Source organism: Schistocerca piceifrons, chromosome 6 (assembly GCF_021461385.2).
Source record: "Schistocerca piceifrons isolate TAMUIC-IGC-003096 chromosome 6, iqSchPice1.1, whole genome shotgun sequence".
NCBI lineage: Eukaryota > Metazoa > Arthropoda > Insecta > Orthoptera > Acrididae > Schistocerca > Schistocerca piceifrons.
In genome coordinates this window covers 256,493,659-256,510,360 of record NC_060143.1, presented here as the reverse complement: position 1 = coordinate 256,510,360, position 16,702 = coordinate 256,493,659, and the positions used below count along the sequence as shown (strand labels likewise).

The following is a 16,702-nucleotide window of genomic DNA, read 5'->3' as shown; positions in this document are numbered from 1 at the left end:
AAGTTATGAATTGTTGCCACACCCATCTTGTTGACCTACAACATACTGCCAGCCAACATCAGAAAGTTATAAGATAAAACTAGATTTAAAGTAGGATTTAAAGAATTTCTACTTAAATTATGTTTTTGCTCAGTAAATTACTATTTAGGCAAATAAATAATTCTGATAATGAAACTTCCTGGCAAATTAAAACAAATTAAAACTGTGTGCCCGACCGAGACTCGAACTTGGGACCTTTGCCTTTCACAGGCAAGTGCTCTACCAACTGAGCTACCCAAGCATGACTCACGCCCCGTCCTCACAGCTTTACTTCTGCCAGTACCTCGTCTCCTACCTTCCAAACTTTACAGAAGCTCTCCTGCTAGCCTTGCAGAACTAGCACTTCTGTAAGAAATGATACTGTGGAGACATGGCTTAGCCACAGCCTTGGGGATGTTTCCAGAATGAGATTTTCACTCTGCAGTGGTATGTGCGCTGATATCAAACTTCCTGGCAGATTAAAACTGCGTGCCGGACCAAGACTTGAACTCGGGACCTTTGCCTTTCGCGGGGTAGTGCTCTACCAACTGAGCTACCCAAGTATGACTCACTCCCTGTCCTCACAGCTTTACTTCTACCAGTACCTTGTCTCCTACCTTCCAAACTTTACAGAAGCTCTACTGCTAACCTTGCAGAACTAGCACTCCTGAAAGAGGGGATATTGTGGAGACATGGCTTAGCCACAGCCTGGGGGCTGTTTCCAGAATGAGATTTTCACTCTGCAGCGGAGTGTGCGCTGATATGAAACTTCCTGGCAGATTAAAACTGTGTGCCAGACCGAGACACAAACTTTTGACCATTGCCTTTCGCGGGCAAGTGCTCTACCAACTGAGCTATCCAAGCACGACTCATGCCCTGTCCTCACAGCTTTACTTCTGCCAGTACCTCGTCTTATCCACAGCCTGGCGGATGTTTCCAGAAGGAGATTTTCACTCTGCAGTGGAGTGTGCGCTGATATGAAACTTCCTGGCAGATTAAAACTGTTTGCCGGACCGAGTCTCGAATGGGTAGGAGACGAGGTACTGGCAGAAGTAAAGCTGTGAGGATGGGGCATGAGTCGTGCTTGGGTAGCTCAGTTGGTAGAGCACTTGCCCACGAAAGGCAATGGTCCCGAGTTCGAGTCTCAGTCCGGCACACAGTTTTAATCTGCCAGGAATTTCATATCAGTGCACACTCCGCTGCAGAGTGGAAATCTCATTCTGGAATTCTGATAATGTTTATATTAAGGCAAAAGTGGAAACACTGTCTTTCATCCCCTAAAGTTTCTGTTAATTTTGTATATCTGATGGACAGCTGTTGCGTTTATAAAATATTCACTGAATTATTGTGGTGAATATAAGGGCTTCCTGTTTAGGGAAGACAGATGCATAAACAAATAAAACTTAAAAAATAAAAGATGCAGCAGCCCTCAGCAGTTAGGGAGCGTAAGTCAGCTGCAATCTGTAACAGAAAGAAGAAGGTTCTGCTGCTAGGTAGTTCGCATGGCGGAGGTGTGGGCAAGCAGTTACAAGAAGGTTTAGTAAGTGAGCAACAGGACACCAGCATTATGAAGCCTAGTGCAGTGTTGGTTCAGGTGCCTGTTAACATAAGGGAATTATGTAGGAATTTTACAAAAGGGGATCAGGTAGTGACTGTGGGTTGGGCAGGGAGTAGTCTTGATAGGGAAGGGGATATGATGTTGTTGGTAACTTGGTAAAAATAGCTGCTCAGACTAGTGGCACTAACATACACTATGTGTAACTGTTTCAGCATCATTATCAGCCTCATCTTAATACTGTGTGGAATTAATATTTAATTTAGGGGTGACTAGACACTTCAGTAAGAACAACAAACGACAGGATTAGCGTTGGCACAATTTAACAAATAGCCTCTAGCCCCCTAATGTTACATAAGTGCCTGTTCCCAGCTGGCCATGGTTGATTGCTAATGGAGGTGGGTGCTTTCAAGAACAGCTTACAAAACATTACTGGTTTATGTAATTTATTAATAATAGTTCTCTAAAAAACAAGTCTTAAAACACTTCATAGAAAGGCTGGTTAAATAACTGTTCCTTTGATTAACTGGGTAGTAAACTCTCAACCAATAAGAATAGCAAACAACATCACTTACAAATAAAAACTTAAAGAATCGTAATGGTAAAAAGGTACCTTACAAACATCAAAATTCATTGTCATTTAACACGCAGATATAAAAACATATCCAAAACTCACAGTTTGCATATTTTTCAAATTCCAGTATTTATAACCCACTGAACTACAGAGAAGAACTTACAATTTCAAATCTGTCCCATGAGTAATCCTGATAACAGAAAATTACATTCAAAAATAAGAAATATAATAATTTTATGACAACGCCCATCTGGCATGGCCACACCTTTACACAGTTGTAAATTCCGTTGAAAAGTAACAGCTACTGCTCAGTCCTCACACAGTTAAGTAAACTAACCACAGAAGTCTCTCAAGGTTAATACACATACCGTATTCCACTGCTTTCTTGTCCAATATCATGACATCCTTATTGTGGGTGAACATGCTATAGCGCAGCGTGTTCAGGTTGGGCCCACACTGTCTTGTTCATCTGCCATGGCAAAACACCCACAAATGACATCAGCCACAGCTCGCCATAAATTGCGTCCATACAATTGCAGAGCCCACGGCTTATTGTTCCACAGCAGCATTGAATTCCCAGACGTCTTGGTTTCATCACCAATTCATTACCACAGAGTGCCAAAATCATTCATGCACAATTTGGACCATCCAGACCCCAGCACTCTGCCATTCTGTCCTTCTCGCTCAGTACTCTCTAACCCTCCACTCCTCGTTGCCAGAGGCCATTCGCTGTCAGCTCAGTGCCCCAGCAACTCTGGTGAGGCTGATATCGACCTTAACACTTGCGAAACACAATCATGCTGAAAATTGGCATATATTCGCCCCCCCCCCTCCCCCTCCTGTTAACTGCCAATCATGGCTCCCTTAAGTTCTCAGAATGAATAAGAGATAGACCCAGCTTTATCTGAGAGAAATGAGCTGTTGTTGTCTTTCCTTGTTGCGGGTCCATCAGCATATTGGTGACCGGTGTTGTGAAATGTCTAATAACGTATGGCCCGATGAAACGTGGCAGGGTTTTTTTTAGTAACCTTATCCACCTTACTGCTCACGGCCTGGAAATTTTTTATACACACTGAATCTCCCAACTTATACAGGTCTGGCTCCGCCCCTCGTTGTAACACTTTGCGCAAATCTGATGAGCCTTAAGAATCTTCTGCTACACTCTTTTCCACCGATCCACCAGCTGCTGAGGCTCAATGTGCTCAGGTAGCAAATCCCTAATGGACCATTGGTTACTCAGAGGAATTAGATTAGATTAGATTAATTATTCATTCCATAGACCCACAAAAGAGGGGATCCTCCTGGGTGTGGAACATGTCAGATAAACACATTACAAAAATGTAATTAGAAAAACTTGAGTTTTATTAATTTTGATGATCCTCAGTCAATGAACAGTAAAATTTTGTACATGAATTAAAATTAAACTTCTAATATTTACAGGTTTAATACTTACATCTGCTTTCATTAAATCCATCACTCACACAGTAGCTAGTTACTTGGCTATTACAACCAAGTATTGTCAAAAATTAAAGTATAATAAATTTTCATTAAAATGGTCTACTGCACTTGTTGAGATATTCATGGATGGAATAGAAGGAGTTGGCCACCAAAAATTCTCTTAAATTATGCTTAAATTGTGCCTTGTCTGAAACTAAACTCTTAATGGTTACTGGTAACTTTTATTGAAAATATGCATTGCTGAATACTGGACTCCTTTCTGGGCAAGAGTAAGTGATTTTAAATCTTCATGTATATTGTTCTTATTCCTAGTATTGATACTGTGTACTAAGCAGTTCGTTGGAAAAAGAGATGTATTATTTACAACAAACTTCATTAAGGAATAAATATACTGAGAAGCTGTGGTTAGTATGCCAAATTCTTTGAACAGGTTTTGACATGATGCTCTTGGATTTACACTACACATTAATCTTATTATACACTTCTGTACTCTAAGAATTTTTTCTCGGTTTGTGGAGTTACCCCAAAATATGATACCATATTACATAATGGAATGAAAATAAGCAAAATATGCCAGTTTTTTTATACACTCCTGGAAATGGAAAAAAAACACATTGACACCGGTGTGTCAGACCCACCATACTTGCTCCGGACACTGCGAGAGGGCTGTACAAGCAATGATCACACGCACGGCACAGCGGACACACCAGGAACCGCGGTGTTGGCCATCGAATGGCGCTAGCTGCGCAGCATTTGTGCACTGCCGCCGTCGGTGTCAGCCAGTTTGCCATGGCATACGGAGCTCCATCGCAGTCTTTAACACTGGTAGCATGCCGCGACAGCGTGGACGTGAACCGTATGTGCAGTTGACGGACTTTGAGCGAGGGCGTATAGTGGGCATGTGGGAGGCCAGGTGGACGTACCGCCGAATTGCTCAACACGTGGGGCGTGAGGTCTCCACAGTACATCAATGTTGTCGCCAGTGGTCGGCGGAAGGTGCACGTGCCCGTCGACCTGGGACCGGACCGCAGCGATGCACGGATGCACGCCAAGACCGTAGAATCCTACGCAGTGCCGTAGGGAACCACACCGCCACTTCCCAGCAAATTAGGGACACTGTTGCTCCTGGGGTATCGGCGAGGAACATTCGCAACCATCTCCATGAAGCTGGGCTATGGTCCCGCACACCGTTAGGCCGTCTTCCGCTCACGCCCCAACATCGTGCAGCCCGTGCAGCCCGCCTCCAGTGGTGTCGCGACAGGCGTGAATGGAGGGACGAATGGAGACGTGTCGTCTTCAGCGATGAGAGTCGCTTCTGCCTTGGTGCCAATGATGGTCGTATGTGTGTTTGGCGCAGTGCAGGTGAGCGCCACAATCAGGACTGCATACGACCGAGGCACACAGGGCCAACACCCGGCATCATGGTGTGGGGAGCGATCTCCTACACTGGCCGTACACCACTGGTGATCGTCGAGGGGACACTGAATCGTGCACGGTACATCCAAACCGTCATCGATCCCATCGTTCTACCATTCCTAGACCGGCAAGGGAACTTGCTGTTCCAACAGGACAATGCACTTCCACATGTATCCCGTGCCACCCAACGTGCTCTAGAAGTCAACTACCCTGGCCAGCAAGATCTCCGGATCTGTCCCCCATTGAGCATGTTTGGGACTGGATGAAGCGTCGTCTCACGCGGTCTGCACGTCCAGCACGAACGCTGGTCCAACTGAGGCGCCAGGTGGAAATGGCATGGCAAGCCGTTCCACAGGACTACATCCAGCATCTCTACGATCGTCTCCATGGGAGAATAGCAGCCTGCATTGCTGCGAAAGGTGGATATACACTGTACTAGTGCCGACATTGTGCATGCTCTGTTGCCTGTGTCTATGTGCCTGTGGTTCTGTCAGTGTGATCATGTGATGTATCTGACCCCAGGAATGTGTCAATAAAGTTTCCCCTTCCTGGGACAATGAATTCACGGTGTTCTTATTTCAATTTCCAGGAGTGTATTTATATCTCCTATGTCTGGTGTTCTACGGATCGGAGCTTGGAATGTCAGATCCCTTAATCGGGCAGGTAGGTTATAAAATCTAAAAAGGGAAATGGATAGGTTAAAGTTAGATATAGTGGAAATTAGTGAAGTTCGGTGGCAGGAGGAACAAGACTTTTAGTCAGGTGAATACAGGGTTATAAATACAAAATCAAATAGGGGTAATGCAGGAGTAAGCTTAATAATGAATAAAAAAACAGGAGTACGGGTAAACTACTACAAACAGCATAGTGAATGCATTATTGTGGCCAAGATAGACATGAAGCCCACACCTACTACAGTAGTACAAGTTTATATGCCAACTAGCTCAGCAGATGATGAAGAAATTGATTAAATGTACGATGAGATAAAAGAAATTATTCAGGTAGTGAAGGGAGACGAAAATTTAATAGTCATGGGTGACTGGAATTCGAGAGTAGGAAAAGGGAGAGAAGAAAACATAGTAGGTGAATATGGATTGGGGGAGAGAAACGAAAAAGGAAGCCGCCTGGTAGAATTCTGTGCAGAGCATAACTTAATCATAGCTAACACTTGGTTCAAGAATCATGAAAGAAGGTTGTATGCATGGAAGAAGCCTGGAGATACTAAAAGGTATCAGATAGATTATATATTGGTAAGACAGAGATTTAGGAACCAGGTTTTAAATTGTAAGACATTTTCAGGGGCAGATGTGGACTCTGACCATAATCTATTGGTTATGAACTGTAGATTAAAACTGAAGAAACTACAAAAAGGTGGGAATTTAAGGAGATGGGACCTGGATAAAGTGAAAGAACTACAGGTTGTACAGAGTTTCAGGGAGAGCATAAGGGAACAATTGACAGGAATGGGGGAAAGAAATACAGTAGAAGAGGAATGGGTAGCTTTGAGGGATGAAATAGTGAAGGCAGCGGAGGATCAAATAGGTAAAAAGACGAGGGCTTGTAGGAACCCTTGGATAACAGAATAAATATTGAATTTAATTGATGAAAGGAGAAAATATAAAAATGCAGTAAATGAAGCAGGCAAAAAGGAATACAAACGTCTCAAAAATGATATTGACAGGAAGTGCAAAATGGCTAAGCAGGCATGGCTAGAGAACAAACGTAAGGATGTATAGGCTTACCTCACTAGGGGTAAGATAGATACTGCCTACAGGAAAGTTAAAGATACCTTTGGAGAAAGGAGAATCACTTGCATGAATATCAAGAGCTTTGATGGAAACCCAGTTCTAAGCAAAGAAGGGAAAGCAGAAAGGTGGAAGGAGTATATAGAGGGTCTATACAAGGGCGATGTACTTGAGGACAGTATTATGGAAATGGAAGAGGATGTAGATGAAGATGAAATGGGAGATGTGATACTGCGTGAAGAGTTTGACAGAGCACTGAAAGACCTGAGTCGAAACAAGGCCTCCGGAGTAGACAGCATTCCATTAGAACTACTTACAGCCTTGGGAGAGCCAGTTCTGACAAAACTCTGCCACCTGGTGAGCAAGATGTATGAGACAGGCGAAATACCCTCAGACTTCAAGAAGAATATAATAATTCCAATCCCAAAGAAAGCAGGTGTTGACAGATGTGAAAATTACCGAACTATCAGTTTAATAAGTCACAGCTGCAAAATATTAACTCGAATTCTTTACAGACGAATGGAAAAACTGATAGAAGCCAACCTTGCGGAAGATCAATTTGGATTCCGTAGAAATGTTGGAACACTTGAGGCAATACTGACCCTACGACTTACCTTATAAGAAAGATTAAGGAAAGACAAAGCTATGTTTCTAGCATTTGTAGACTTAGAAAAAGTTTTGACAATGTTGATTGGAATACTCTCTTTCAAATTCTGAAGGTGGCCGGGGTAACATACATGGAGCGAAAGGCTATTTACGATTTGTACAGAAAGCAGATGGCAGTTATAAGAGTCGAGGGGCATGAAAGGGAAGCAGTGGTTGGGAAGGGACTGAGACAGGGTTGTAGCCTATCCCCGATGTTATTCAATCTGTATATTGAGCAAGCAATAAAGGAAACATAAGAAAAGTTTGGAGTAGGTATTAAAATCCATGGAGAAGAAATAAAAACTTTGAGGTTCGCCAATGACATTGTAATTCTGTCAGAGACAGCAAAGGACTTGAAAGAGCAGTTGAACGGAATGGACACTGTCTTGAAAAGAGGGTATAAGATGAACATCAACAAAAGCAAAACGAGGATAATGGAATGTAGTCGAATTAAGTCGGGTGATGCTGAGGGAATTAGATTAGAAAATGAGACACTTAAAGCAGTAAAGGAATTTTGCTATTTGGGGAGCAAAATAACTGATGATGGTCAAAGTAGAGAGGATATAAAATGTAGACTGGCAATGGGAAGGAAAGCGTTTCTGAAGAAGAGAAATTTGTTAACATCGAGTATAGATTTAAATGTCAGGAAGTCGTTTCTGAAAGTATTTGTATGGAGTGTAGCCAAGTATGGAAGTCAAACGTGGACAATAAATAGTTTGGACAAGAAGAGAATAGAAGCTTTCGAAATGTGGTGCTACAGAAGAATGCTGAAGATTAGATGGGTAGATCACATAACTAATGAGGAGGTATTGAATAGAATTGGGGAGAAGAGGAGGTTGTGGCACAACTTGACTAGAAGAAGGGATCGGTTGGTATGACATGTTCTGAGACATCGAGGGATCAGCAACTTAGTATTGGAGGGCAGCGTGGAGGGTAAAAATCGTAGAGGGAGACCAAGAGATGAATATACTAAGCAGATTCAGAAGGATGTAAGTTGCAGTAGGTACTGGGAGATGAAGAAGCTTGCACAGGATAGAGTAGCATGGAGAGCTGCATCAAACCAGTCTCAGGACTGAAGACCACAACAACAGCATGTCTGACATCATTCACATTGCAAACACAGACTTGTTTAGGTGCTTTAGCAGTTCATTAGTATGTTGCTCCGAACTGAATTTATTATCAAGTTGTAATCCGAAGGATTTTACACTCTCAACTTCTATTTCCATGTCATCATATTTTATACACACACCAGAAGGAAATCTCTTGGGAGTTCTGAACTGCATATAGTGGGTCTTTTCAAAGTTTATTGAGATTTAATTGGCTATGAACCAATTATTAATGTCAGTAGAAATCTTAAAGTTCAATATGAGCTCTGCAGGAGTCGACAAATGCGCTTCATGCTTGGCCGTGTTAAACGCCATCATAAGTCAAGGAAGCATGCAATCCCAGTTCTCCTAGTCTCTACTGTGAAGGCAATTAATGCCACCCTGAGATTGCGATTTACCCTTTTGGCATACGATGAGTCGGGTAATAGGGAGTCATGGTCCCATGGGTAACTCCCATTCTTATACAAAAGTTCTTAAAACCTCCTGAAGTAAAACATGAAACATTGTTGCTAATCAAATACTGCAGCGGCCCAAACATGGCAAATATATTTTTCAAATTCTGTATCACAATTTTAGTCATCACTGCCCTAGTGGTATGCATCCGAGTAAACCTTGTGAAGGCATCAATACATACTAGGATGTACTTATTATCTTTCTTAGATCAAGGTAAAGGCCCTACAAAGTCGAAGTACATTTTCTGAAGGGGATAGTTTGCAGGTACAGATTCCAGCCACCCAACCCTACCATTCTGTGCTGGTTTGGCAGCAGCACACACCTGACATGTACTAACATTGTGCTTAATACCTGTATCCATTCCCTTCCATATAAAATGCTGACAAATTTTTGCATGAGTTTTAAATACTCCCAAATGGCTGCCCACCAGCAATTCACGAAAATATTTAAAAATGAAAGGCAGCACAATTTTGTAACCTTTACCATACCAATCCTTGCAACACAATACACCATCTGTAAGCAGGTATGGTTTCACCACCTTTCTTTCTTCAATTTTTTGTTTTATCTCATGCACCCCATCATCCTTCTCCTGATATTCCCAAATGTCTGTAAACAGCTGTGGAAAACAGTGAGAATCAAACTAATTCTCCCTATTGAAGCACTACCTTCATCCAGTTCATGACTATCAAGTTGTATGTCAGGTTCCTGACAAAGGTGGCTGAAACCATCGGTTACCTGGTTTTCCGATCCTTTAATATTCTTGACCTGGAGCTTAAATGCCAAGATCCTTGTTGCCCACTTGGCTATCCTTCCAGTCTTACGAGGACGTGCAAGGACCCAGCTGAGTGCCTGTTTATCAGTCTCTAAGAAAAACTGTGTATGTTCCAGGTAATACCGAAATTTCTCCATGCCAAATAATACTGCGAGTGCCTCCAGCTCGTAAATAGAATAGTTCTTTTCTAAATGGTTCAAAGCATGCAAAGCACAGGCAGTAGGCCTCCTTCCTTCATCCGCTTCTTGAAGAAGGACCACTCCCACCCTCGCATTTGAGGCATCAGTCTGAAGTACGAGGGTTATTCCAAAAGTAAGGTCCGATTGATTGCCAAATTGAAACCACAGTGAACATCAGAAATGTTTTACTTGTAACAATTAGCTACACCTTTCAGCTACTTCTCTACGTAGTCGCCGTTCTGACTTAGACTTTTGTCATAGCGTTGTACCAACTTTTCAATAGCCTCATCATAGAAGGCAGCCGCCAGTGCTTTCCGCCAATTCTCCACGCTGGCCTACACCTCGTTGTCTGTGTCAAAATGTTGTCTTCAAAGACAGCGGTTCATGTGACCAGAGATGAAACTCAGGGGGAGACAATTGCGGACTGTATTGTGGGTAATCTCACATTTCCATTTGAAAACGATGCAGGAGCATCTTCATTGCCCCTGCAGAATGCGGCTGAGAATTGTCGTGAAGACGAAACAGCACGACAGTTATGTAATGTTGGCTGCATAGCTTCAGGCGAAATGTCTCACCAGGCCCTCGTACTTGGCGGCAGACACTATTTTCTAGACATCTTTACGCACTCACTGCGAGCTCAGAAATGAGAAGAGCGACGTGATGCTAACTGGGGTTATACTAGAGACACTACCCAACACATCTGTGCAAAGCTTTATCGGATTTTCATAGTCGTTTCCATTTCGCGACCGATCGGACCTTACTTTTGGAATAACCCTCGTATAAATGGAGCATTGAAATCAGGAAGCACGAGTACTGGTGCTGACACCAAGGACTGTTTCAGGGATTTCCAAGTGGCTTCCTGCGAAGGACCCCACTCAAATTATGCCCCTTCTTATGTAAGGCATTCAACAGGGCTGCCTTCTCTGCAAACCCTGGAATGAACTTACGGAAGAAATTTGCTACCCCGACTCACTTCTCAACCACCTTCACATTTCTAGGAGTGGGCAACTGCTTTTTAGCTCACACCCATTCCTCAGCAATGGTTATCCCCTCCAGAGTGACCACATGACCAAGGAAGTGCATAGATTCACAAGCACACTTTTCCTTGGCTGGATTCACTGTAAGACCCACCTTCCTTAACCTCACTAAAACCTCCCTTAAATGTTGATAATGTTCCTGCATGGAATTACTATAAACTACCAAGTCGTCCAAGTAGTGGTATATAAATGTAAACTTTATGTCAGAGAATATTTTGTCTAGGAGCTGAGATAGAACTGCAGCACCCATAAGTAATCCAAACAGAACCCGATTGAATTCGTAAATATTCCAATCGGTCGCAAAGGCCGTAATTGGTTTGGAAGTTTCAGCAAGCAGAATTTGATTATATGCCTGGTTTAAATCTGAGGTGGTAAATATCCTTGTACCACGAAACCATCCAAAACAAGAATGCAGGTTGGGAAGAGGTACTGATCGCAATACCACTTTTTTATTCAAATCCCTGTAATCGACCACCGGGGAATAATTCCCATTGGGTTTCTGGACCAGAAAAATAGGTGCAGCATATGGCAAATTAGAGGGCCGAATTACTTCCTGATCTAACATCTTTCCAATCTTTTCCTTCAACAATTTCATTTGAGGTGGAGCTAGTCTATATAGTGCTTTCTTAATAGGCACATTATCAGATAATTCAATGTGATACTCCACGAATGACATCACCCCCAACCTCTCCGTCAAAACATCTGGGAATTCACTACATAATCTCTGTGTTTCCTCTTTCTCTGCTAATTCCAAATGTTCCAACCCCAATCCTTTCTCTTGTCTCTTTTCGGTTTGTAATGCCTTTTCACTAGTCACAACTGCCACAGAAACTCCCCTTGATGCTTACAGAATTCAAAACTCTTCTCTGTTTTTAATCAGAAGCCAAATTGGCTTGCACCCCAATTGGTCACCAACCTGATCTTTTTAATAACATCAGCTCCTAGAATGCATGTCGTGGCAAGCCTGCTTACCACTCACATCCTCACCCTCCACGTGAAATCCCTAATTCTCAGTTTTACCCATATGACACCCTTCACTCTTACACTGGACTGATTTGCCACCTTGTATTTAACTGTATCCTTTTCTATTTTACTCCACTTACAGATAGCACTGTTATGGTTAAACCAATTTTCTTCAATCGCCGTAATAGCACTACAGAGTCCAACAACGCACACCGAGGTTCCTCGTTCACAACACAGCATACAAAAGGTAAACCCTGTTCCTCCCCTCTACTTATCACATAAATCTCTTTCTGTTCCATTCCTATCTCTTGTTGTAATTGTCAGGACATCTCTGGCTTACTCTTCCAACAATTCCTATTAATGTGACCCAACTTCCCACAGATCCAACACCTTATCTTACTTTCCTTTTCCCACTGCTGATTCGTAGGAGTAATTTCCTTACTATTCCTATTGTTTGCTTGAACATTCCTATTCCATTCCATCTCATCCAACCAGTTCTCCTGTCCGTGTAACCTTCATAATTAATGGCCTGCCTCACCCTCCATGAGTCTACATACATAATAGCCTGGATCTGCCTTACTAATTCATTCAGCTGGGCAAATGTTTGCGGTGTCCCGCCAAATACTGCCCACTTTCTATCGTCTGGTTGTAATCCTTGAACAATATGTAATACACATTCTCTTCTGCGGTATGGCAAGCACAAGAGTAGCGCACTCTCTCGACAAAGTTGACAATCTTCTCATTATGCCCCTGCTCTCGACCATACTCCCTACAAACTAATTCTTTCAATGCACAGGGTGGAATCAAGGTGCAAATTTTTCCTCTGAATTGTTCCAATGTTAGTCTGTCCTGAATTGCATTCAACAGGTGTTCTACCAACTCTCCCTCTACCTTTCCCACTAAAAGTTTTAAAATTTCCAAGTCCGTCATGTTAATAGCTTGCGCTTTCCACTTAAAACCGAAGATGAAATACAAAAACTCCACAATATTCTACACCGAATCTAGACACCATTCCTTACATCCTGTCAAATAATCTTGCATGGGGTGATGTAAATTTGAACACAGCCAATTCACTTTAAATAATCCCTTATTACATTCTCTTCCTCCCTCTCCATACCTACTAAACCATCCACCCGATATAGGCAATGGGCATGTCTCGCTTGTAACCTCCTAACCTGATTTTCAGTTAGTGAACCTTAGTGAACCCATATCCAAACCATCAACACTTTCCAACATTGCCTCAAGCGGCACAACTATAGCAGCAGCGCCAAATCTATTAATTTTTATCATTACCGTGAGGTGCCTATTCTTCCTTAATAATTCCAGCAATTCATTTACATTGCCTTGTGGTTCCAAACCCCTCCTTTGAAGTTCATACATCAACTCACTTCTCCTCAATAAAGCCGCATCCTTCACTAGATTCGATGGCATCCTGGAATAATTACAGCAGTAACAGGTCCAAAATTGTAGCGAACAATCTTATACTACAATCTAATTTTCGACAGTTTGAAGACACTTCCCTCCAGACAATCAACCACACTCTGCTACCAATGTGCAGAATTAATATTTAATATAGGTGTGACTAGACACTTCAACAAGAACAACAAACAACAGGAGTAGATTTCCCGGCGAGATCTTGACATGTGGAGTAATCAGGTCTGCTGCCGGATGTTTGTGTCGCTCTGGCACAATATTTCAGCCACATAACTCGTTGCCTTCTTCAGGTGCTACCTGAGACTGCCGTATTGGAGAATCTTGTCCAGTATTTATGCCCAGAGGGCGCTGGGTGCTCTCTCTGCCGTTCGCGCCCACCTGGCGCTGCCTGTAATGTGTTCTCTCTTCCCCGGTGCTCCCTTGGACGTTGGTGCCCGACTTGGTCGCCATCTGTGGCAGCTGTCTGAGGCCCGTCCTGTTTCGGGCATCCCATTTATGAGCAAATGGAAGGAGTGGCAATGGGCAGCCCTTTATCACTAGTGGTAGCCAACCTTTTCATGGAAAGGTACGAAATGGAGGCACTTGCATCAGCCACTTACCAACCCAAGTATTTTCTCAGGTATGTCAATGACACTTCTGTCATTTGACCCCATGGCCGGGAGAAGCTAGGTGACTTTTTGGAACATCTAAATTCACACCACCCAAGTATAAAATTTACTATGGAGCTAGAGAAGGATGGACAGCTCCCATTCTTGGATGTCCTGGTCAAGAGGAAGGCACAGTGTGTATCGTAAGCCCACCCACACTGACTTATACCTTCAAGCCAGTAGTTGCCACCACCCGGCACAGAAGAATGGAGTCTTGAAAACATTAGTTCACAGGGCTCGAACTCTGTTGGATACGGAAAGTCTGGCCACAGAGATAGAACATCTACAGCTGGTGTTCAGCAGAAATGGATACTCCTCCACAGACATCCAAAGGGCACTTTGTGCTACCAGCCAACCACAGGGTACAGAAGAGGAGCCAGAGGGGGCGAAGAAGGTGGCATACCTGCAATATGCTGGACCTATTTCTGCAAAGATCAGCAGAATTCTCTCAAAATACGATATAAAGAGTATCTTCTGTTCACCCTCCGAAATTGGGACAATGCTAGGGAGCGTGAAGGACAACCTGGGGCTACGTAAACCAGGCATTTGCAACATCCCGTGCCAGTGTGGAAAATCATACATTGGCCGGACAACCAGGATGGTGGACGTCAGGTGCAAAGAACACCAAAGGCACACCAGACTCAGACAGGCAACCAAATCTACCATAGCAGAGCACTGTCTGGAGCTCGGTCATTCAATGGTCTACAACAACAGCAAAATTGTGACACAGACTCCAAGATTTTGGGACAGTGACATAAAGGAGGCCATCAAGATCAAGGTCACAGACAACCTAATAAACCGAGACAGCGGTTACCAGCTGAGCTCGGCATGGAGTCCAGCTTTGGAGCTTATCAGGGCCCAACAAAAGGAACCAAGAAATTCCTCAAGAGTAGTAACACCACAGCAGGAGCAGCGCCAGGTGGGCGTGAACCACGAACGCAACTCCCGACGCAGGACAGGCCTCTGACAGCCGCCACGACCGCATATGATGGATGAGCTGAGCGCGGATGACCGTCAGAGCACCAGGGAAGTGCCAACACATCAGGAGCAGTGCCAGGCGGGCACGGACCATGAACAGAGTGCCCGACAAACGACGGGCTTCAGAGAGCTGCCACAGATGGAGACCAAGTCGGGTGCGGATGTCTGAGGGAGCACCAGGGAAGAGACAACACCTTACAAGCAGTGCCAGGCGGGCGCTGGCCACGGACGGAGAACCCGACACGAGACGGGCCTCAGACAGCTGCCACAACTGCAGATTGTGGATGAGCCGGGCGCGGACATCCGTGGGAGCACCAGGGAAGGGCCAAAACCTCAGGAGCAGCACCAGGCTGGCGCGGACCACGAACGGAATGCCTGACACAGGACAGGCTTCAGTCAGCTGCCACAGATGGCGACCAAGTCAGGGGCGGACAACCGAGGGAGCACCGGGGAAGAGACACCACATTACAGGCAGCACTAGGCAGGCACGGATGGCAGAGAGAGCACCCAGCGCCCTCTGGGCATAAATACTGGACAAGATCCTCCAATGTGGCAGTCTCAGGTAGCACCTGAAGAAGGCAACGAGTTATGTGGCCAAAATATTGTGCCAGAGTGACACAAACATCCAGCAGTAGACCTGATTATTCCACAACAGGATTAATGTTGCCACAACTTAACAAATAGCCTCTAGTCCCCTAATGTTACATCAATGTCCATTTCCAACTGGCCGTCATTGCTTGGCTAACGGAGCTGGGTACCTTCAATAACTGCTTACACAACATTACTGATTTATGTAATTTATTAATAATAGTTCACTGAAAAACACTTCATAGAAAGGCTGGTTAAATAACTGTTCCTTTGATTAATTGGGTAATAAACTGCCAACCAATAACAGTAGCAAACAACATCACTTACAAATAAAAACCTAAAGAATCGTAATGGTCGAAAAGTACCTTACAAACTTCAAAATTCACTTTCATTTAACATGCAGATATAAAAACATATCCAAAACTCACAGTTAGCATATTTGTCAAATTCCAGTATTTATAATCCACTGAACTACAGAGCAGAACTGAAAATCTGTCCAATGAGTAATCCTGATAACAGAAAATTATGTTCACAAATAAGAAATATAATAACTTTATGAAAACGTCCATCCAGCATGGCTACACCTTTACACGATTGTAAATTCCATTGAAAAGTAACAGTTATTGCTCAATCTCCACACGGTTAAGTAAACTAACTGCAGAAGTCACTCAAGGTTAATTCATGTACCGTATTCCACTGCTTTCTTCTCCAATATCATGACGTCCTTATTGTGGGTGAACATGCTACAGCACAGCGTGCTCAGGTTGGGCCCACATTGTCTTGTTTATCTGCCATGGCAGAACACCCACAAACGACATCGGCCACAGCTCGCCATAAATTGCGTCCATACAATTGCAGAGCCCATGGCTTATTGTTCTACAGCAGCATTGAATTCCCAAAGTCTTGGTTTCACCATCAGTTCATTACCACAGAGTGCCAAAATCATTCATGCACAATTCGGACTGTCCAGACCCCAACACTCTGCCATTCTGTCCTTCTCGCTCAGTACTCTCTAACTCTCCACTCCTCATCGCCAGAGGCCACTCACCGTCAACTCTGTGCCCCAATATCTCTGGCGAGGCCAATATCGACCTTAACATTCACGGAACACAATCGAGCTGAAAATCGGCACAA

At 43.7% G+C, this 16,702-nt stretch overlaps 1 protein-coding gene across 1 annotated transcript in view; it reads left to right on the top strand.

Annotated features, from left to right (window-relative positions):
- The window catches only part of LOC124803260 (putative neural-cadherin 2), a 169,723-nt gene extending 154,364 nt beyond the window's left edge, over positions 1-15,359 (top strand). Inside the window, exon 14 of the mRNA XM_047264444.1 lies at positions 15,258-15,359. Within this exon, the coding sequence (XP_047120400.1) occupies positions 15,258-15,359 (102 nt within the window). The remainder of the gene's footprint in view (positions 1-15,257) is intronic.
- Positions 15,360-16,702: the final 1,343 nt, after the last annotated feature.